General features: G+C 39.4%; 1 protein-coding gene across 5 annotated transcripts in view; it reads left to right on the forward strand.

Annotated features, from left to right (window-relative positions):
* The window catches only part of EXD2 (exonuclease 3'-5' domain containing 2), a 54,930-nt gene extending 36,577 nt beyond the window's left edge, over positions 1 to 18,353 (forward strand). For 3 of the 5 annotated variants that reach the window (XM_081050172.1, XM_081050170.1, XM_081050171.1), the window contains 7 exons: positions 3,995 to 4,251; positions 8,460 to 8,586; positions 11,446 to 11,777; positions 12,758 to 12,864; positions 13,122 to 13,257; positions 14,262 to 14,618; positions 16,907 to 18,353. In XM_081050172.1, coding sequence (XP_080906298.1) covers positions 3,995 to 4,251; positions 8,460 to 8,586; positions 11,446 to 11,777; positions 12,758 to 12,864; positions 13,122 to 13,257; positions 14,262 to 14,618; positions 16,907 to 17,123 — 1,533 coding nt within the window. In that variant the 3' untranslated portion in view covers positions 17,124 to 18,353. Of the gene's footprint in view, positions 1 to 3,771; positions 3,899 to 3,994; positions 4,252 to 8,459; positions 8,587 to 11,445; positions 11,778 to 12,757; positions 12,865 to 13,121; positions 13,258 to 14,261; positions 14,619 to 16,906 lie in introns of those variants that run through there. The other 2 variants (XM_081050173.1, XM_081050174.1) reach the window with 2 other exon arrangements.
* Positions 18,354 to 21,354: the final 3,001 nt, after the last annotated feature.

A 21,354-nucleotide genomic window follows, 5' to 3' on the forward strand; every position in this document is an offset into this window, starting at 1 on the left:
ACAAATAGGTATTATGTTGGTGCAAAAGTAGTTGCGGTTTTGAAGATTAAAAATAATTGCAAAAACCTCAATTACTCTTGCACCAACCTAATAGTTATAGTATCTTAAGTGTCTTTAACGGCAAAATATATGGAAATTCAAAGAAGTGGTTATAGAAACCAGGAAATAACACAGCATGCTACCAGAAAGAGGTATGCATCTGGAAATTCCCAGATGCTCCTGAGTTACCTATGATGATATACAACTATGGGTAAGTCACCTGTACAAAGTGAGAATACTGACACTTTTTTTTAGAAGCTATTATTTTGCCTTTCTCCTGGGGATGTAGGGATGGATGTTAAATGTGTTTCTGGCCCCTGACTAACGCCTGATTTTTTTTCTGGAGTTTCTGGCTGTGGACGGCCTTGCTTAACAGGTGCAAATAATTGGTGCAATAAATATTGAATGAAATGAAGGTCGTTTTCCCAAGAGTATCCTTCTGCAGGCCCAGGCTTCAGGATTATCTGTGGCCCCCTCGCTCTCCCTTCCTGTTTCCACTGCCCTTCCCACTGAGGAAGTATGACCGGTGCTGTCTCTAAACTAGAATTGCATCCATGTACTTCTCTGCGTCTCTACTTCCTCCCCAGTCCACGCCTCAAGTGTCTCTCATCTGGACCTTTGCAACAGCCTCCTGACTTTGCTTGGACCCTTGTGCTCCCACAATCCCTTCTTCATATAGTAACCAAAGTGATCTTTCAAAAATGCAAATCAGGTCATGTCAGTCCTCTGCTTAAAACCCTTCCATTGCTTCAAATAAAACCGTGATGTCTTAATTACTTACCTGTTCTTAAGGACTTACATGCTTTGGCCTCTCTCAATACCTGTTGTGTCCATCTGTTCTCCTCCCATTCTTCCTAGTACTTTCCAGCCTCATTGGGCCTTCCTTTTGTCACTTGGATAGGACAAGCTAATTCCTGTCTCAAAGCCACGGGCTAAATTTCACTGATATACAAACACCACAGACTAGAGATGCTCACTAGTTACCCTGTTCGAGCCCAGAGCATGGTACCAGTCATTCTTTACTCTTCACTGCCATCGTGGGGTTAAAGAATCAGTTGCTTTTCCAGAAAATTTTATCAGCTCTGGACTTTTAGGAATCCTACATAAAGATTAATTTCACAGGTGTTCGTTATATTATTTATGCTTTGTAAATTACATGCAAGTCATATCACTTTTATGTATCACATACAGAAAACATAATAGAGAAAATAAAATATAAAAATTAAAATATACTACATAGCATATAATCCCAAATAGGTAAAAATACAAATATTTTTAAATATAAAGAAATAAAATCTGGAAGAAAAAATGTGGAATGTTAACAGTGGTCATTTCTGGGTTGTGGAGTTTTGATATGTTTTTTCTTTTTGTATAATTGTGTGTTTTCTACAATAAATATGCAATGCTCTATTTAAAAAAAAGAGAGAGTTCTGAAGTTAAAATGGATTTTCCACCGGCCCTCAGAAGATCTCTAAAACAATGTTCTCTAAGTAAATCACTGAAATATGGAAAAAAGTGTTAGAAATTTTGTCTAGAATGATTGATGGCATCATTCATTTAAAATTTTTACTTTTGTGTATATTTAATAATGTGTATAACCCATTGGTATAGTACTACATGTATATAATTTATAAACACATGTGCATATATATTGTGTATGTCCCAAACATTTTTTATATGAGTTGACTGATCAAAAAAAAAATCAGAAACTACTGGATTAAATAATGCTAATGAAATTAAAACATCCTTTTTTTTCCCCCTATTACACATAACATTGGTAAGCCAAGTGTTCCATTGTTTTCCATAAACAGTAAATGATATCAAGGGAAACAAACATTAGAAAGCAAAAGGGGAAAATATGAGAAATAAAGACTAGATATCTATTATTTTATTTTTTTTAAGGAAGGCGCAGCTCACAGTAGCCCATAGCGGGGATCGAACTGGCAACCTTGGTGTTATTAGCGCCACGCTCTAACCACCTGAGCTAACTGACCACCCCTAAGCCAAAACCTTAATTATAATACATTTGGCCTTAAGCACAATCCAGAAACAGTATTAAAAAGACAACTTACTATATCTGTCCACCTATGTATTTACTTAATGTATTTTATACAGTGGAACCTGATTGAAAAGATGTACAAAGATCCAGCCTTAGGTATTTGCAGTATTATGTCAAATTAGCAGTGCTAAATATTAGAAGTGGAGATTTATAGCTTTTTCCTAGAGAGAGCTGGTATTACAGAGGGAGGGAATTACTCATTAATAAAAAAGGCAATTTGGCCACAATTGGATGAATTATAGAAGAGGACCCAGTATTCAGTTTCTTTTAGGTTTTTTTGACCTTGGCCGAGCCCCAAGAAATAGACACATTAGAGATTAAGCTGGCATACTTCAATTTGAGGATATGGAAATAGCCCTCACTGAGGATAAAGCAGTGCCTGAGAAGGGAAGTCCTAAGGCTTTTGTGAATCCCACCATGGTTTTTACCTAGCACTGAAGGTGAAGTCGAGGGCAAAGGGCCCTGCTGAATTTTGTCTTTAACAGCAATTCTTTGTGATCCTGACTATTTCCTCTCTGTGATTTTACTCACTCCATAATGAAGTATCTCTCCCCTAATGACTTGTAACACTTTGTTTGGACCACTCCTTTGGTATTTACCACGCGATTTCTGCGGATGTGAGTTTGTGTGCGCTGTACTCCACTTGTACGGCTGTAATCCTAAGGCATGTTCCACCTCTTGTATAACTTTATGTTCCCGGTGGCACGGAGTGCAATGCCTAGCATGCTGATACCATGGTAGTGAGAGAACCGCACTGCCTAGAACAGGCAGGGTGCCCACTGTTCACGTTGTGGACAGATGATTCTTTGTTGTGAGGGGCCATCCTGTACCTTGAGGCTGTTTAGCAGCAGCCTGGCGTCTGACTCCTAGATACCAGTGCACTCTTCCCCAAGGTGTGACAACCAAAACTTTCTCCTGGCATGGCCAAATATCCTGGGGGGTGAGGTACAAACATCTTGGTTGAGAACTACTGTTCTAAAGATTGGGAAATGTAGGTTCTGGTCCTGATTTTGCCATTATCTCTTCATGTTGAGGCAAACTGCTTCACCTGTAGACCTTAAATTTCCTCTCCTGAAAAATAGGAGGATTGGAATTTGTCGCATACTTAGTCTGGTGTCCATGGATAGCTTTACGGAGCCTTTAATTCATGTGAATTTTGTGTTAATTTTTCTGGGGATAACTTCCTTAGTTTTTAGCATTTTTTACAACTTATCTATTACCTCAAAAAGATTAAAGCTAGAACAGTTAATATATAAAGTTATTTTCAATCCTTAAGATATAAGGATCCTAGCTTATGCTCAGTATACATTTTTCTTTTTCATTAATAAACGACCATAAAATGCTGAGAAAGCACTTTGTGCTACCAGGATTTATTACATCGGCAGGTACCACTTATTTATAATGGTATTGTATTTCCTACCTCTTTTTAAAAATCGGATCTTGAGGCAGTGACGATAAGGTAAATGAGTCAAGTCAATGGCATGTACATTAGAGTCTGGATAATAAAAGAGTATGTTTATCATTTGGCACTCTGCTCCTTAGTGTTTTTGGGGTTTTTTGTTTGTTTTTTTCCTTAGCCTTTTAGAACCAGTATGTTTTACATGAGTCTGCCAACATGTGTCCCAGTGCTCCTCTGTGTCAGCTGGTCACTATTTATGGACTGCTCATATTTCAAGCCCTGGAGGTTTCGGCCCTCAGTTACCTTTGTTTAAGTTGCTGCTTCAGAGTACATTGCATTTGTTAGCACAGGCTGATCCTTAGATTTGAACCAAAATCCGGTCAGCTGCTCCCTGTGGGAAGGTGAGGGTGTACTTCTGAAACTTTTTTTTTTTTGCCAGTTTCATGTTGTCCTTAGTGCTGTGCTGGGGTGTTAATTGTTTTTTCCCTCTGTTGCAGGTGAATTTGGAAGGGAAAGCCAGTCCTCTGTCACTCCTTCAAATGGCCTCCCCAAGTGGCTTCTGTGTCTTGGTTCGCTTGCCCAAGCTGATCTGTGGGGGAAAAACACTACCAAAAACGTTATTGAACATTTTGGCAGATGGCACTATTTTAAAAGTTGGAGTAGGATGTTCAGAAGATGCCAGCAAGCTTCTGCAGGATTATGGCCTTGTAGTTAAGGGCTGCCTGGACCTCCGCTACCTAGCCATGAGGCAGAGGTATGGTTGGTATGAGTGCTGGGATTCCTGTTAGCTGTCGGGCAAATATTTTAGCAAGATTTGTAGATTAATGAAAACCAATAGTGAAGCATCTGAAATTCTTTACAAGCCTAGAGGCTTCTGAGATGCACATTGAATTTGTGAGGAAATATTTCAACTTCTGAGAAAACTGTAGTTAGTTGGAATTGGTCTTTTTAGATGAAACATTAATAAGGTGCCTCTATAAGCTATGGATTGTAGACTGATGGCCCCAGTGGCTAAATTAGGGCTGCAAATGTTTTTTGGTTTTGTTTTTTAATACGATATTTTTGGGAAATTTTAGTTTAAATCCAGAAGATTTAATGTAAAAATCTGTATTTCTGGCTTCTCTTGAAAAATTAGATGATTTGATTATACTAGGTCAATAGTTCTAGATGGCAATAGTTGGCTGGGTAGCACTGTCCTCTTTACATGAGCATGTCCTGACTCCTGGTAAGTATTTGAAATTGCAAACTCTGCTTTAGGTTAAAAATGATGGTAACTCTAATCCTTACTGAGAGGAAGAGAGATGTGCCTTTCACTTGGAATTCTGCTTCTATGGAAATGATATTCTAACTTTTTTTTTTTTAAGGAATCTCAATTAATTTCTCATGTATATACCTACAAGCCCTCGGTTTAATAATGTGAACTGACGCCGCTTTTCTCCTTGCCTCAGATGATACTGACATTAAAAGTTTGAAGGTTTTGATAAACAAAGGAAAGGCCTGATTAAAATCTATGCTTATTGTAATTTTTTTAGTATAAAATGAAATTTTATTTTAGCTTAATAATTTGGCTTATGTAAATAAAACTCGTAAGTAAACTATCAAATTTTTTTTCAAGTAATACAGGGAAATACTAAAAAATGTTGAACTCTGTAAAAGTGTTTGGAGTATAAAAGCAGAAGCCGCCTTTCGTTAGGCTCTTCATCCTTTGGCACTGCCTCCTCACAGGTGCCCACTGTTACTCTGTTGCTAGAGGTGGCGAAGAGTTGACTCTGGAGCTGACTGTGTGGGCGGGAATCCCAGCGCATCCCAGCGCTGCCCCATTCTAGCTGTGTGACCCTTCGCAAATTACCAAGCCTCACTATTCTTAGTTTCCTCATCTGCAGAGATAATAATGTTCCCACCTCATAGGATTGGTGTGAGGATTAAATGAGTTAAACTATGTCAAGAACTTGGAAATAGTGTTTGACATAGAGAGTGCTGTGTCAATTTCACCTGTTAACCATCATCTTCACTGTCACCTTCCACACCATCATCACCTGATTGGTTTGGCCTTCCAGGTCTCTTTCCATGTAATTACAGTCCTCTCCAGGAATATATCGAAATTGTGCCCTGAATTTTCTGGCTAGATGCAGAATGGCCAAGTGTCAAAATAAGAATTTGGCCAAAGCTGAATATTATCATGAACTTTTAAAAAAATAAGAATGAAACATTTATCAGGCCTTTTTTTAAATGAAATTTTATTAAAATTAAAAAATTATTATTTTATTATTGAACACCACAGTAGTGAAAATAAATATTTTTGACATTATAGTGTAAGAAATTTAGCATTCTAGTGCAAGAATTGTACTTAGCCCTGTTAGTTAATTATGGGTTGTTCCTGACGTTGATCAAAAGTAGTTGCTACTTTCAATTTACTTTGGGGGGGTGGGGGGCCGGGGGGGGGGGACACAGTTTTTTTGTTGTTGTTTGGGGTTTTTTTTTTTGTAATTCTGTCTTCTTTTCTTCATGCTCTTTATATTTTTATTATGTTAACTGAAAATGATTTATTATAGAGATTGTTATATATGATTTTTGAATCTTTCCTAATGAAACTTTGAAGTGGCAAAAGTGGCATCTTGTTTTTAAATCATCCTCAAGCAATGTGAAACCTTCTCAAATATGACATTTTAAAAAAGACTAATGACCTAAATGGAATCAAATAACTAAAAATTAAGTATTGTCTCCTTCAATGAGGGTATTGATTTCAAGAATTATGGAATATCCATGCTTGCATAATGAAACAGCTGTTAAAAAGTTTGAAATAAGTACATTTGTATTTACTGACATGGAAGGAGGTGTCTGATACATTGAGTGATAGAGCAAGTAGCAGAACAAAAAAAAACAACAAAAGCCAGAAAACGGTATCTACTCCTCCATCGAACCATTTGTTATTTGTGCGGGGAAAAGTCTGGAGGGTCATATTCCTGAGGAGTGGAAGTGTGGGGCGGAGGGCTTTCACTTCTCACGCATTATACTGCTCTCTTGTCTGAATTTTTAATAATAAGCACTCATTACTTTTATACTTTCTAATAAACAAAAGAAAGTTTTATGTCTCACCCAAATCCTTAATTTCCATTAATTGAACCAAGACCTTATGTATTTTATCTAAGTGTGTCTGGACCTATTTTTACTTTTTAGTCAGTGCTCCTTTTGGGGGTGATGAAATCTATCAATTTATTGCTTGTTCTTGTAAGGAAAGACTTCCTTTTCATCATCATTATAATGATTTCACTTCCTACAGTAACCTGAGGAATCCTACATTTTGTAACACTGACATGAACCTCCACCTCCAAGTTTCCTGCTCTAAAACTTCTAGTATCTCACTTGGTAACCAGCAAGCCAGCTCCACTTGTGAAGATGAATAATGTTCTTAATTTCACATTTATCTCTTGTTTGGAATCTCCCATCCTCGGACATTGTAATTTCTTTTTCACCACCCTGCAGCTATTTTAATCAAAAAGTGTTTGAAGAGCAGAAAGGTTATTTAGTTTTATTTTACCTTCACACCCTCAATGAAAATAGCCTTACCATTTTTTTCAAATTTGAAAAGTAATACACCAACAGTAGCTGACTCAAATATAGAAAAATATAAAGAAAATATCAAATCACCTCAAGGCCCACACCCAGAGATAATACCGTGTTTCTCCTAAAATAAGACCTAGCTGGACCATCAACTCTAATGTGTCTTTTGGAGCAAAAATTAATATAAGACCCGGTCTTATTTTACTATATCATATTATGTAAGACCCGGTCTTATATTATAGTAAAATAAGACCGGATCTTATATTAATTTTAGCTCCAAAAGACGCATTAGAGCTGATGGTCCAGCTAGGTCTTATTTTCAGAGAAACACAGTATCACTAACATTTGATTAATATCTTTCTAATTATCTCTGTGCTTCTCCCTCACATACCTAGAATTGCATACACAAATGTATTGTGTAATATATATACCATGTTTCCCCAAAAATAAGACCTTATATTATATAAGACCTGGTATTATATTATATTATATTATATTATATTGTATTATATTATATTATATTAATCTGATCTTATAGTAAAATAAGACCGGGTCTTATATTAATTTTTGCTCCAAAAGATGCATTAGAGCTGATTGTCTGGATAGGTCTTATTTTCGGGAAACACGGTATTAACATAAAGGAACCATAACATATGTTTTCTCTTTTTTTTATTTAATTTATTGGGATGACAATTGTTAGTGAAATTACATAGATTTCAGGTGTACAATTCTGTATTACATCATCTATAAATCCCACTGTGTGTTCACCACCCAGAGTCAGTTCTCCTTCCATCACCATATATTTGATCCCCTTTACCCTCATCTCCCACACTCCACCCCCCTACATATGTTTTCTTTCACAGTCTCTTTCTACTTAACTAACATGTCACGGACACCTTTTTACATCAATGTAAATCCATATCCTTATTTTTAATAGCTGTATGGAATTTAATTGCATGGATATTTAACCAGTTTTATAGTGATGGACATTTAGGTTGTTCTCAATGTTTTGCTACTATAAATAGCACTACTGAAAATTGTTTTATGTCCATGTGTCCTTAGGATGAATTCCTAGAAGGGGAATTGCTGAATCAGAATATTTTGTTCAAAATTTTAATTTTGCTATTCATTGTTAAACTTTTAAATCAAGGTTATAAAGATATACAGTTCACAAATTTTAGATTAGACTGATTCTTCAGGCTCCACGAATACTAGATGTAGTTATTTTAAAAATATAATCTAATAGATTAAAAAATTGTGTATAATTTTTATTTTATCTTATTTGATGTCTAGTGAGATTATCTGTCATCTGCTTATTGGCCGTTTATATGTTTTTTTTTTTATTTGTCTGTTCTTGTTCTTTTCCCACTTTTGATACATGATTTTATTTATTTCTTGTAGAAACAACTTGCTCTGTAATGGGCTTAGCCTGAAGTCACTCGCGGAGACTATCTTGAACTTTCCCCTCGACAAGTCCCTTGTACTTCGTTGCAGCAACTGGGATGCTGAGAATCTTACTGAGGACCAGGTACTTCTTATCAGAGTAGTGAAGGATGGAAGAGTCATTGCTTGTGAAGTACAACCGTTTTTACATTTTTAATCCTCAAATATGATATAAGCATTGGGCAGACATGCCTTAAAAAAGACACATTGTCCGATGATACCCAAGATGACTGGTCTATAATAACGCTTAATGAGATTTTAGAAACTGCAGAAAATAATGTTTAAATTTGACATGAAAAAAATGGATTGAGAGTACGGCACACATGGCCAAGCTTTTGGACTAGTAGTGGGTTTTATTATCAGTAACTACAGATGACAATCAAATGTCAGTAACTATAAGTTTTTTCTCAGGCTATTCAGTTTCTCCAGGGATGGATCTTCTAGTCTTGTGCCCAAGAGGTAGAAGCCCCACAGCCTATATTTTGGTAGCTGAGTTGGGGAAAGGTACTAGCAATCTCACCGTTTAGTCCGTAGACTTTCCCATAATCCCCCTTTTTTTCAGGTGACACTTTGCCTCCAACCTTCACTGTGCTTGGTGTTACTAGGTCCTGATCCTCTGTGATTTAACCATTTGTATGACCTAAACATGTCAAAAAACAAATCCTGTACATTGAGTAAAACAAAGCAAAGCAGAAAGAAGAGTTTATTGCAAGGGTTTCGACCTGCAAGGTGGGAAACTCAAGGCTACAGGGAGCAATGAGTCCCTACTTGCTCACAAACTAAAGAGTTTTTATGGGGTATATGTAAAGGTTACTTGGCTATTTCAGCTGATTGGTTGCCTAGTGGTCTTCTTCCTTATTTGAATCAGGGTAGCTGAGAGAGGGAACAAAGAAGTCCAAACATGGTGTGAAGACTTGGCATTTGGGGATTGGCTGGCTACCTCTGCTGATTTCTGAAGAGAACTGTAAATTCCTGCAATTTATGTTAAGTTTTTGTTTTCTTCAATGTGCCTGCATTGGCCAGCTCCGTTTTTTTCCTGACATAAATTGATATCATTTTAGTTTCGGTTCTTTAAACGTTTACTCTTTTGCCTGAGGGAAGGAGTAATTATCTGGCTCTGTGGTATAAAAGAGGATATCTGGAGTTGTAAGGGTTCTTTATGAAGAGTCTCACCTTATCCTCCTGTTTTCACTCCTGTTTGTATCCTTGCTTTCACAGATACCTGCTGACTCCCATTCCTTATGCTTTACCAATGTTTGTGGCTCAAATTAATTTGATTTTTGGATTTTGAGCTTACCAGCCCCTATAGGCCTAGGTTTTAGCCTTCTCTTGCTTGCTGAGTCGGTTACCACTTATTCATCCTTCCAAAACATTGTTAATGGAAAGAGATACCAATAGTTAGTATCTTAAGGTTAGTATCCTGTGAAGAGAGTTCTAGTAATGAAATATCTGAATTTGTTTCTACAGCTATTTCTGCTTTGCTGTGACCCTAAGTAAGTTACTTCCTTGTGCCTTGGTTCATTTGTTCATTCCTTCTTTCCTTTCTTCTTTTTAATAGTTTTACTGAAATACAATTTATATACAATAAAATCCACCTATTTAAAGTGTACAAGTCAATGGATTTTAGTGTATTTACAGAGTTGTGCAGCCATCCTCACAATCGAATTTTAGAACATTTTCATCACCCAAAAGGAAACACCATCCCCATTAGCAGCCACTTCTCATCCCACCCCACCACCCCAACATCTGGGTTTGGTGTGGTCGTTTGAAGCACAGAAATTTTTAATTTTGATGAGATCTACTTATCTATTTTTTTTCTCTTATTGCTCATGCTTTTGGTGTCACATCTAAGAAATCATTGCCTAACCCAACTCATTTACTCTATGTTTTCTTCTAAGAAAGAATCTTATGTTTTAGCTCTTACACTTAGGTTTATGATCCATTTGGAGTTAATTTTTAAATGTGGTGTGAGGTAGGGGTCCAATTTCATTCTTTTGTATGTAGACATCCAGTTGTTCAGTACCATTTGTTGAAAAGGCCTTGGTTTCCTTATCATTTGAAAATAATTTGCTAAACAGCACTCTGAACTCTTCACATTCAAGTACTTTTCCCATGGGAGACAGCTTGCTGCTAGATATGTATTATAGATTGTTGGGTCTAGGTGGAAAACATTATCCAAACTTGTTTTATTCTAAAAGCATTAAAAAATCCTTACTAATAGTATTGTTTACCAGGCTGGGTTATTAGGAATGAATTAAAGAAATCAAAGTCTTTATAGCCTTTGTTGAGAAAAGCTATTAATTACAGTTTTGACTACCTTTATTTATGACCAGCTTCCCTGTGACCAGTTGCTTGGGAGAATGACTTACCATTATAAAATAAATAAATTCCAGAAACTGGCCCTTGTGACTTTTGATTTGAGGTCCATGTTTGAAACTGTTTGTTTTCCTTGTTTTCAATATCTTATTAATAGGTATGGCAGTGAACTTCACTGTAGGGCCTCTTAATGAATCTTGGTGTCAGCTGTTCTAGGTGATGAGCACCCCCAACGTGAAGTTTGTATACTAATTGTCAGACCTGTGGTAACTACCCTATCCCAAACTGGAGAAAAAAAAATCTGTCTAGCAGTTTTGGCAGTAGATAGAAAGAAACTTCACTGATTTATATAGGTTAGGATTTTTGAGCATTGTAGAGTAAGTCATTATTTTAACTATTTTAGTTGAAAACATAGGGAACCTGAGGATTCCTCATACTATTTGGTTTACCTTTGTATAGTTTGAAATTTTTCATAACCACAAGTTTTTAAGAAGTACGTGATACCTAGGTTATTGTACTATACGACTTGGATTAGAACTAAAATTGTTTATATCTTTGTGCTTGACTTTGCGGTTGCTCTCTCTGGTTTGCCTTCCAGATTCCACTGATCTCTGACTTTTCTCTTCAGGTAATTTATGCTGCCAGGGATGCCCAGATTTCAGTGGCTCTCTTTCTCCATCTGCTTGGATACCCTTTCTCTAGGAATTCAACTTTAGAAGAAAATGATGACCTCATCGGCTGGAGAAAAGTCTTGGAGAAATGCCAGGATGTGGTAGACATCCCGTTCCGAAGCAAAGACATTAGCAGATTGGGAGAAGAGGTTAATGGGGAAGCAACAGAATCTTTGCAGAAGCCAAGAAATAAGAAGTCTAAGATTGATGTAACGGTGCCAGGCAACCACCAAGGGAGAGACCCCAGAAAACATAAAAGAAAGCCCCTGGGGGTGGGCTATTCTGCCAGGTAACTGAGTTGTTCCCTGTCTAGTAAAGAGTCAGAGGCCCAGCCTCCAGCAAGGCGCATGCGATGCCTCACCTTGGGTCTGGGGAGAAGGCTTATATGGTAAGGCAGCAGAGGCTCGCCAGGGATTAATTTTGTTTTTCCTTTACTTCAAGGACATGTGGAGCTATCCTTTGATTTATTTGTGTGTTTTTCTCTTTTTCCCCTTCTTTTACTTTTTTATGGTTGGAGTCGAAATGAGGAGAGCTTAACCTAGCTTTGTCACTGATCTTGATTTGACCTTAGACCGGTCCTTTCTCCAATTATAAATGAGGGTATAATTATTATTCCTGCTTGCTTCAGAATAGCTGTGAAAATTAATAACATGAAGTACATCATACTTTTCAGGAGAAGTGCATCATCTTGTTCATTTTGTATTTGACTATTTAAAATAGCATCCAGTTCTAAGCCAATATTGCACAGCTTATGTGTCCAGTGCAGAAAGATGACTGATAAGTGCTTTGGAGTGGAAGTTTGGTCCCTGTAGCAAAGTGCCTTTAGGAATTGGATGATTAAATTGAAGCAAGTATTGCTTATGATCCAGAAATAAATGCACGCGGCCCTCATCCCTTTAGACTGAAGTTCTTTAATTTTAATTTACTTTGTATAATCCAACGATTACTCCATAGGGCAGTTTTCTTGGTGCTGTGTTCCTGTTTGCTTTCATAATAGAACTGTGTAACACTACCCAACTCAGTCCTCAAAGTCCCAATCCATAAATATAAAAACTAGAAGTATAAACTAATTCATTTTTATTTCTGTTTCCTAGCCCAATGCAGATGGAGGAATTAACATGGTTTTTTGCCTTTTCCCCCCATAAATGTAACGTTTGCCCCTAGTTTTGAGAATAACTTGGGTCGCTCAGAAGAGAACGATGGGAGGCAACTGATTCTTGGACCAATAGTTAGCTTTCGGCTTTAGATTTCTCTCTCCCTTCCCTGCAGAAAATCACCCCTCTATGATAACTGCTTTCTCCATGCTCCTGATGGACAGCCCCTATGCACTTGTGATCGAAGAAAAGCTCAGTGGTACCTGGACAAAGGCATTGGAGGTTTGAGATTCAGCTGTCGTATTTTATCTATAATTAGGTGCGTGTGGGCTCTGGCAGGAGTGGGGAGTGAGATAAGAGAGAGGGATGGATGCTTAGAAGAAGGCAGAGAGAGGTCTGGAGTCGCATGCGATGGGGCTATTCAAAATCCAGAAATAGTAATGTCTGCCAGGACAGAGCTGAGAACAATGAAGGTGGTACTTCTTTCCCGGAGGAGAGGTGAGTAGTCACACCTAATGAAAACTTATTTTTTCTGTAAGAGCTGGTGAGTGAAGAGCCTTTTGTGGTGAAGCTACAGTTTGAACCTGCGGGAAGACCTGAATCCCCAGGAGACTACTACTTGATGATTAAAGAGAACCTGTGTGTAGTGTGTGGCAAGAAAGACTCGTACATTAGGTGAGTGTGGGGTTGCCTGCCCCGATTGTCTGCCTCCATGGAAATTGCCTGGGTAGCCACATGCAGAGCCCTAAGGGGCCTTGCTGGAATCTGCCCACTTTGGCTGAGAGACTTGTCCCTATGGGACATTTCCATTTCCCTGAGAGCTTTGACATTCTGCCTGGCCTTGTGTTAGTGGCGCCCACCTCTCCTGAGCCCAGTTCTTACTTTCTGGTCTGCAACACTCTTCTCAGTAACAGTTTGCCATAAAGAGAGTGGTTCCCTTTTGCTCATGAAAGAACTGAGACCAGTTCCTTCAGAAGCTGCCTTTCTGTCCTTATAAGCCTCCCTTGAGTGGCTCACAAGCTTTCTGATCTTTGGTACTGTTCATGAAGTGTCCATACGATGAGGCTTCCTCCTTGACTTCTGTAAAGTAACTCACTTTCCTCCTTTCTCCCCTTGCAAAGTGAGATAAGTAGTTGTGGTTACCAGGAGTTTTTCCTGAGAGCTTAGTTCTCCTTAGAAAATAATGATGGACTCTGATGAACCAGGGAAATAATCATAGAGTAAGGGATTATTCAAGCTGAGGAAATTGGCTTTTTCAGGTCACCAGGCTCCCAGAATTTCAGGAGTAGAGGTTACCTGCAACATGCTTTGAGAGAGTTGTTTTCCGAATGTTAAAGGCCATTTGACTTTCTTTTCATTTCTCTGATACTTTTCCTTCTGGAGCACAAACTTCTCAAAGGTTATTAGGCTTTTGCTACTCCTGACCTTCCCCTGAAGCCTGATAACCGGTAGTCTGTTCTTACTTTAAGAAGAGAGGATCCTAAGGCGTAGGTAGGTAGGTAGGTGGGCCCATAGTGGAATAGGTAGTATTGTTTTTATGTACTCTCTGTTGGGTTGTGAGGCCCAAGGCTTTGCGGTCACATTGAGGTGCAGATCAGAATCCCAGTAGCCCTCCTGCTAGCTCCATGTATGTTGTGTCATATGCTAATGAGCACTGCCTTCTGGGTGGGCTTACTCAGGAAGAACGTGGTTCCACATGAGTACCGGAAGCACTTTCCCATTGAGATGAAGGACCACAACTCCCATGATGTGCTGCTGCTCTGCACCTCCTGCCATGCCATCTCCAACCACCACGACAACCATTTGAAGCAGCAGCTGGCCAAGGAGTTCCAGGCCCCCATTGGCTCTGAGGAGGGCTTACGCCTACTGGAAGACCCTGAGCGCCGGCAGGTGCGTTCTGGGGCCAGGGCCCTGCTCAACGCGGAGAGCCTGCCTGCTCATCGGGAGGAGGAGCTGCTGCAAGGACTCAGGGAGTTTTATAACACAGACATGGTCACGGATGAGATGCTTCAAGAGGCTGCCAGCCTGGAGACCAGGTACGATGGACAGTTGTGGTCAGAGAAGGGATTGAGGAGTAACAGTGACATTAATCCTGACTACTTAGCGAGAATGCTTGCCAGGGAGGGGCTGTTAGTCGCTCAGGTGCCGTGCATAACCTCGTACTTCTCCCATAAGTATCTAATGGCTTAAAATACCACGGGCGTGGGATAGAACCATGTATTTGAGAATTGCCTTTCCATAGGAGACTTGCCTCTACCCTTGACCCTTTCAGGTCCTATACTTATGTCCAGTCATTTTCATGACTAGCAGGAGAGTGCAGATGCAGTGGAGTTGTGCCATATATATTCGGTGCAGAAATAAATCCTTAAGTCAGCGCATAAGATGAAAATAATAGTCAAAACATACCCTCAAATCTCTCAAGTTGCCCATGAAGTACAGTATATGTGGTTTTATGTCTCTTACCTTAGCCAGGTCTGTGGGAATTGAGACCAGTGGATTCATGTCTCCTATCTCACCTGCATTCCAGAATACTACCCACTGAATGGAATATTGGCCAGAATCGCTGTTACTATTTAAATGACTTTTCTCCTTTTTCTTCCCTTCCTTGCTTTCTCCCTCCTTCTCTATGAGTACACAGTTGAGTTCATGTGACTTATATCAGTGTTCCTAAATGAGAAGTTTATGATCTGGAGAAATGAATGGGTCCATGGCTCAGATGATAAAAACCAACCTTTCTGCTATAGTTTTGTTTCCCAACTCTCACTTTTTTCAGTAGTCCTAGGGGTTGAAATAATTGAAGTGATAAATTCACAAAACCCTGATAGTGATGCTGGTTGCCTACAATATTTTTGTTATCAAAAAACCAAAGCACCTTAATTAATAGCAGTAAATATTTATTGAACAAATATTCATAGATATACTAATCTAACCAAGCTAATAAACTTGATCTTGATTATTTCTTGTAACAACCCTCTGAAGTAGGATTTAGATTTCTAACTGGTAACTGCTAACATTATATCTTACATTTTTAAAAAAATCTTTCAGTTTAAAAAAAATTGTTACTATATTTTATCCTTATAACCATTCTGCGAGGTTGTAGATACCCCGAGGTTAAAGTTAAGTAACTTACCAAGGTCATCTTAGAAATGAATGACACTGGCTCCTTTAACCAGTTCCCAAATGTATTTCCTAAAAGAGCCAATCTTCCCCTTTCAGCCACTGACCTTCCTAATAAATCCCTCTTGCTGACTTGGATAGAAGGATGCTGGACTTGGATGTCTAAAACCGAGAACAGCTGGTTGGGGAAAGATAGACAAGTTAGTGGGATGTGCAGGAGCTAAATAATAAAATGTCTGAAGATACCCAGAGGGCACTGACACTGCTAGACTGCTGGGGGTCTTGGGAGGGAGGACTGAGTGAGGTGGGGCTTCAAGGAGAGGAACTGAGCCCGCAGGGCAGGGAGCTTCCTTGAGCAAGGTAATCTGTATTCATGGCAGGTGAGAACCCCGTTCGCTTGGTATCAGAGCAGTTGTTAAGGCCTCTGCGTAGCTGGGAAGGAGGCAAGGGTTCTTCTTCCTTTTCCCCAGCACCAGCTGCACAACGAGCAACCATGGCAGCATTTCTTTGTGACCGAAACACTTCTCATGGATGTGGTTTGGCATTCTTTTTGAGAGAAGGAAGACACTAAAGAGATGTCCCACCTTTCATTTTACATTCAGATATTATACTGCTATGAAAAACTGGCACATGTGGGCTGATTTAACAGCCTCATATAAGTACTGAGTATGGTTCAGGATGAATAACTTAAAAAGAGCGTGAGCTGGTAACTGAGCACCCGGGAGTAAATGCAGGACCAGCGTTCTGCACCCCCCACCAGCCAGACAGTAGGGCCCCTGCAGCAGGGGCTGAGCATGATGCAGTGGTTTTCCCACAAGTATAACTCAGAATCCCCAAATGCCTTCTGTCGGATTATAGGCAATAGAGCCAAACAATGTTTTTGTTTTTCTGTTTTTATTTTTTTGTTTTTATCTTTTAAGGAGGGCGCAGCTCGCAGTGGCCCATGCGGAAAATGGACCGGCAACCTTGGTGTTAGCAGCACCACACTCTAACCAACTGAACTAACCGGCCACCCCCCAAAATGTTTTCTAAAAGGCAGATATGGGAAAGAGGATGTTTTAAAAATGTTAAAATAACCAACCGGTTAAGAGTCTAACAACCTCCCATGTGCCCTTATGGAAGCCCCAGGGCCCACAGCACTTGGAGCCCATGGTGAGACCATCCTGTATCGTTTCCCTCAGACCCTTTGCATTTTGTGTCTTGGCAGGATTTCCAATGACAACTATGTTCCTCACGGGCTGAAGGTGGTGCAGTGTCATAGTCAGGGCGGGCTGCGCTCCCTCATGCAGCTGGAGAGCCGCTGGCGTCAGCACTTCCTGGACTCCATGCAGCCCAAGCACCTGCCCCAGCAGTGGTCAGTGGACCACAACCATCAGAAGCTGCTCCGGAAATACGGGGAAGACCTTCCTGTCAAGCTGTGGTGATAGCTGCTCCCCTCCCAGGTTCGGACAGCTGGGAAGCTGAAATCAAGGTTGAAAAGTCACCTCTTCCTGTTTTAATACATCGATAATTGTCAAAGCCTGGTGACACATCTCAGAATACTAACTCATCCTGATCCCAGGATGCTTCTCGTGCAGCAAGGCTATTGTTTTAAGGAGAGCTTATAGTTTTGAATCTGGGTTGGGCAGGGTGAAATGTCTTTTTTCCTCCCTTTTATTTTTATTTCTGTGGACAGGGTGGGCCGTGGCCTTTATTTCACTCTTTCTCTTTTGCTTTCCCTGTGCAGATGGTAAATGAAGGATTCTCCCTGAAGTGACTTGTCAAGACTGTCAGGTTTTTAATACATTTGTTCCCTGTCCAGTATGTCGGTTTATATCAAATTGGTTGTCAGGTATTTCCCATCAGGTTAGGGGGGGAGTAAGTTCTCCCAGGGGGTTGGAGAGGTGAGCAACGGTTCAGATTCGTTTTTCCAGTTCAACCTTATAATTATAATTCTTTTGGCTTAGTGCCCTTAATCCCCATAACTTACCTGCCTGGGATCCATCCCATCTGGATCATGTCAGTTTACTTCACGTACACTTGACAATGCTTCCCTTTACAGGTCCAGGACCAAAGCAGCAACTTCCTGCCCTACACGTCCACCCGAACACTGGGGGGATCCTTTTCTGGAAATAGGCCTTCAATCTGGGTGGGACAATGAGAAGCATAAGCACCATCTCCCAAGAGAATTTGGGTAATTTGCTCAACTTTCCCTTTCATACTGTTTATTGTCTGCTTGTTACAATTCTCCTGCCCAGAGTGGCAAAGTTGTTTTTAGCTTAATCCCTTTCAAAAGGAAGATTTTCTTCTCAGAATCAGTATCAGGTCCCTTCAGCTTTGCATACTGACCTCTCTGGAGCACTTCATTCTCTCCAAGTCATTTGGTCAAATTGTAATATGAGGGGACACCAAGATGAATTAATATGTTTAGATATTCAAAACAGTGGTGTTTTATCTTTGAAAATGTGAGGTCACCACTTTGAGCATGAAATCAACTTATTGGTGATTAGTAGTTTTTCTAAAGTATTAGGAAAACTTTCTTATTTTATAAGATCTTAAAAAACTAAAAAAGAATTTTATGGCCAGAATCCAGTAAGTGTTCTGCATTGGAATTGTGCCCAAGTCGGTGATGATTGCTCTAACATTGATAAATAAAACTTCTAAGCACAAAACTCACTGATTGTAAATGTAAAAATTTTTTCTTTATAACTTTATAAAATTGGTAAATATTTTTCGGGGAGGAGATAGTTATCCTACAGGTCCCTGCCACATGGTATGTGTACACAGATGGATATGTGGTACTCAGACAGTGCAGCTTTGGCCCATCAACAGCAGCCCACAAATACATATGTACATCCTACATTTTGTTTCTTTGCCCCTTTATTCCCACTTTCCTCAAACAGGCATTTCTGGGATCTAAAGTAGAAATCCTTGAAAATGAATAGTACCGGTCACTTTGGGGACTGTATGTTCAATGCAGTAGGTTATTAGGAGCCTGTGTCTCGGAGGTCATGCTGATGGAGCCCAGTGATGGAGAACCATGGAGATGGGATAGGTGGTCGTGTAGTAGGCTGGCCACAAGGTGGCACTCAGAGATTTTTGTTTTATATTCATTCTTGAGAAGTAAGAGGCTTTTAAAATTCATGGTTTCTGAACATAACTCATGACTTATGGTTCACATTTTGTGTAGTTTATTTGGGGTTATTTTGATAGCTTTACAAGAAAAACTTCTTCCTCTGACACAGGGAGTAAGGCTGTTTTGTTCTCTTTCCTTATGAGCCTCGAGCTAGGAGGTAAGAAACACAGACAAAAATCTTTTAAGGTCCAGTGATTGCTGTGGAAAGAAGGAATGGGTTCTCCAACAGAGCTTCCTGCAAAACCCAGTAACAGAGCCAGCAGCCATGATAGAAAAACATGTTAGACTGTGGCACACGAGCTTTCTCATCCTTTCCAGAAGAGTTACTGTGGAGAGTTGAGTCTTTTTGTTCTCTGAGTCAACCTTGGACGTTAGCAGCCTTTCCCTAAGACTGACAATTACTGTTTCAAAAGAGGTATTTTAAAGTAGGCATATTATAAAATAAATATTTATTGGGTTTTTTTTCTGATACAAAAGTGAGGTGTGCTTATTAGAGATGAGTCTAAAAAAAGAATCAAAATCATCCATCTTCCATCTAGAATGGAGCTGACTTTTGCTGGTATGTTTATGAATTTCCTTTCAGAATTTAAAAAGCATATAAAATATATAACATTTAATCAAAATTGAGAGTCATACATATATACAACTTGGTATCTTATTTTTCCCCTCACTTAATATGGTATCACAGTAATTTATTTCCTATGTGTTTAATTCTTTGAAAGTAGATTCATAGTGGCTTTACCTTGCTTTAATTATCTATTCCTGCACTTGAAAATTTTGGTTATTTCAGGTCCTTTGTTAATATCAGTGACACTGTGGTAAACTTCCTTGTGTATAAATCTTTGACTATATCTTTAATCATTTTACTAGGTGAGCAGGGAACTCCCATTACTGGAATGAGTACAAACTGGTGCACCTTTAGGAGTGCATCTCAGGGTAATGCTTCTCGTTGACCCTGTGGCCCGTGTCGGGTGCATTTGCTGAGTTTCCATGTGAGTGGCAATGAGAAGACAGTGTCATAGCAAGGACCTCTTGGAATGTGCCCTGATCGTTATGTTTGCAGGCTCAGAGTCTTTTCTCGGCTTCCCTTTTATGTCCTACCCTTTATTGCCTCATTTTCCCCTTACAGTCAATGTTTTTTGTAGAAAAACTTTATTTTAAAATAAAAATGTAAAAAAATTTTAATTAAAAATAACATTTTTTATTTCAAAATAGAAGTTACAGACAGATCTTTTTTTTTTTTCCTAATGGACAAGCAATTAGTGATTTGCCATTCTGAAGTGAACAAAGCACAATAGTCAGGGATTTGTTTGCTTCTTACGAGTGCAGCCATAAGTTACTTATTAATACCCATGTCGCAGATAGAGATCAGATGACAAAATGTGTTCTGTTGAAATAAAGCCATTTTAATTCCTCCTTTTAGACTCTTAGGAACCCAGCAGGCAGAAAGAGCTTTTGTTCAGCTTCCTATTCTGCCTGTTCGTTTGGGACCCTAACATTTGACTATAATTTAAATTCTTAGTTTACCTTGTCTCTCTGAGTTTTTCATTCATTCATTAATCCTTTCTTCCTTTTTTCTTCATTATGTCTCATCTTCATGAGAGGTATCACTTTTTTACTTTTAAAGGAGATGGTTTCTCAGTTTGCTAGTTTATAGGTTTTAAAAGAATTCCTCTTTCCGATCATTTGTCTTTTCTGTTGTTTAGGTGGTCATTTTTAAAGTGCCTAACCCTCAGGAATACAGTGAGAATAAGTTTTGGGGGGATGATGGGAGCTAAAAGAGGGTATAAGAATGATTCTCATTATGATTAACTCTTGATCTGAATAACAAAATAATACGTAATCCTCCAAATATTTTCATTTTAGAATTCAGTTAGACTTTGCAGGTATTCACCGAGTTGCCTCCTCATGCTGGAGCCTAACACCTTCTGCTTGTCCCCAGTCCTGGAACCGTTTCACATCAGGCGACGGAGCAGGGCTGACGTGCAGCCAAATGTCCTGCTTGTGCAAAAGTCCCTGTTCCACCAGCTACTAGGAGACGCATTAGCCACTGCCTTTGCTTGAGGCACCAAGGCCGTTGCTTAAATGCTAGCATTTTATTTGGAAAGGTGGGAAGTAGATTAGACCATTGTTTCCTTCTAACTGGCTCTGTCTGTGGCTGACTCTCGTTGGAGGTCCCTAGACGCTGTGGGTCACGGGACCAAAGGAGTAGTCACGGGGCATAATGATAACCAAGAACTGACTTCCTTTGCACTGGGGTGGGGAGTGTCAAAGAACCTAGTTCACGTGCCCTGGCTTGTACCCTCTTCTAATGTGGTGCGCACTGCCTAAAACGGTGCTTCTCTGCCCGGACTGAATGGAGCTAGTTAATCGCATACTCTCCAGATTGAATTCAGAGCATTTGAGCTTTGAGCTCCAGCTTCCTTATTCGTTATTAGTTTTGAATTTTTCTGTCTTGCTAAATGGGTATCCTGTTGCCTTTGTGTCAGCATAAGCCTCAAAAGCTGCTGAGTTTCAAGTCAGTATTCCTGTAAGTATGA

This window comes from Rhinolophus hipposideros, assembly GCF_964194185.1.
Source record: "Rhinolophus hipposideros genome assembly, chromosome: 5".
In the NCBI taxonomy this organism is placed as follows: Eukaryota; Metazoa; Chordata; class Mammalia; order Chiroptera; family Rhinolophidae; genus Rhinolophus; species Rhinolophus hipposideros.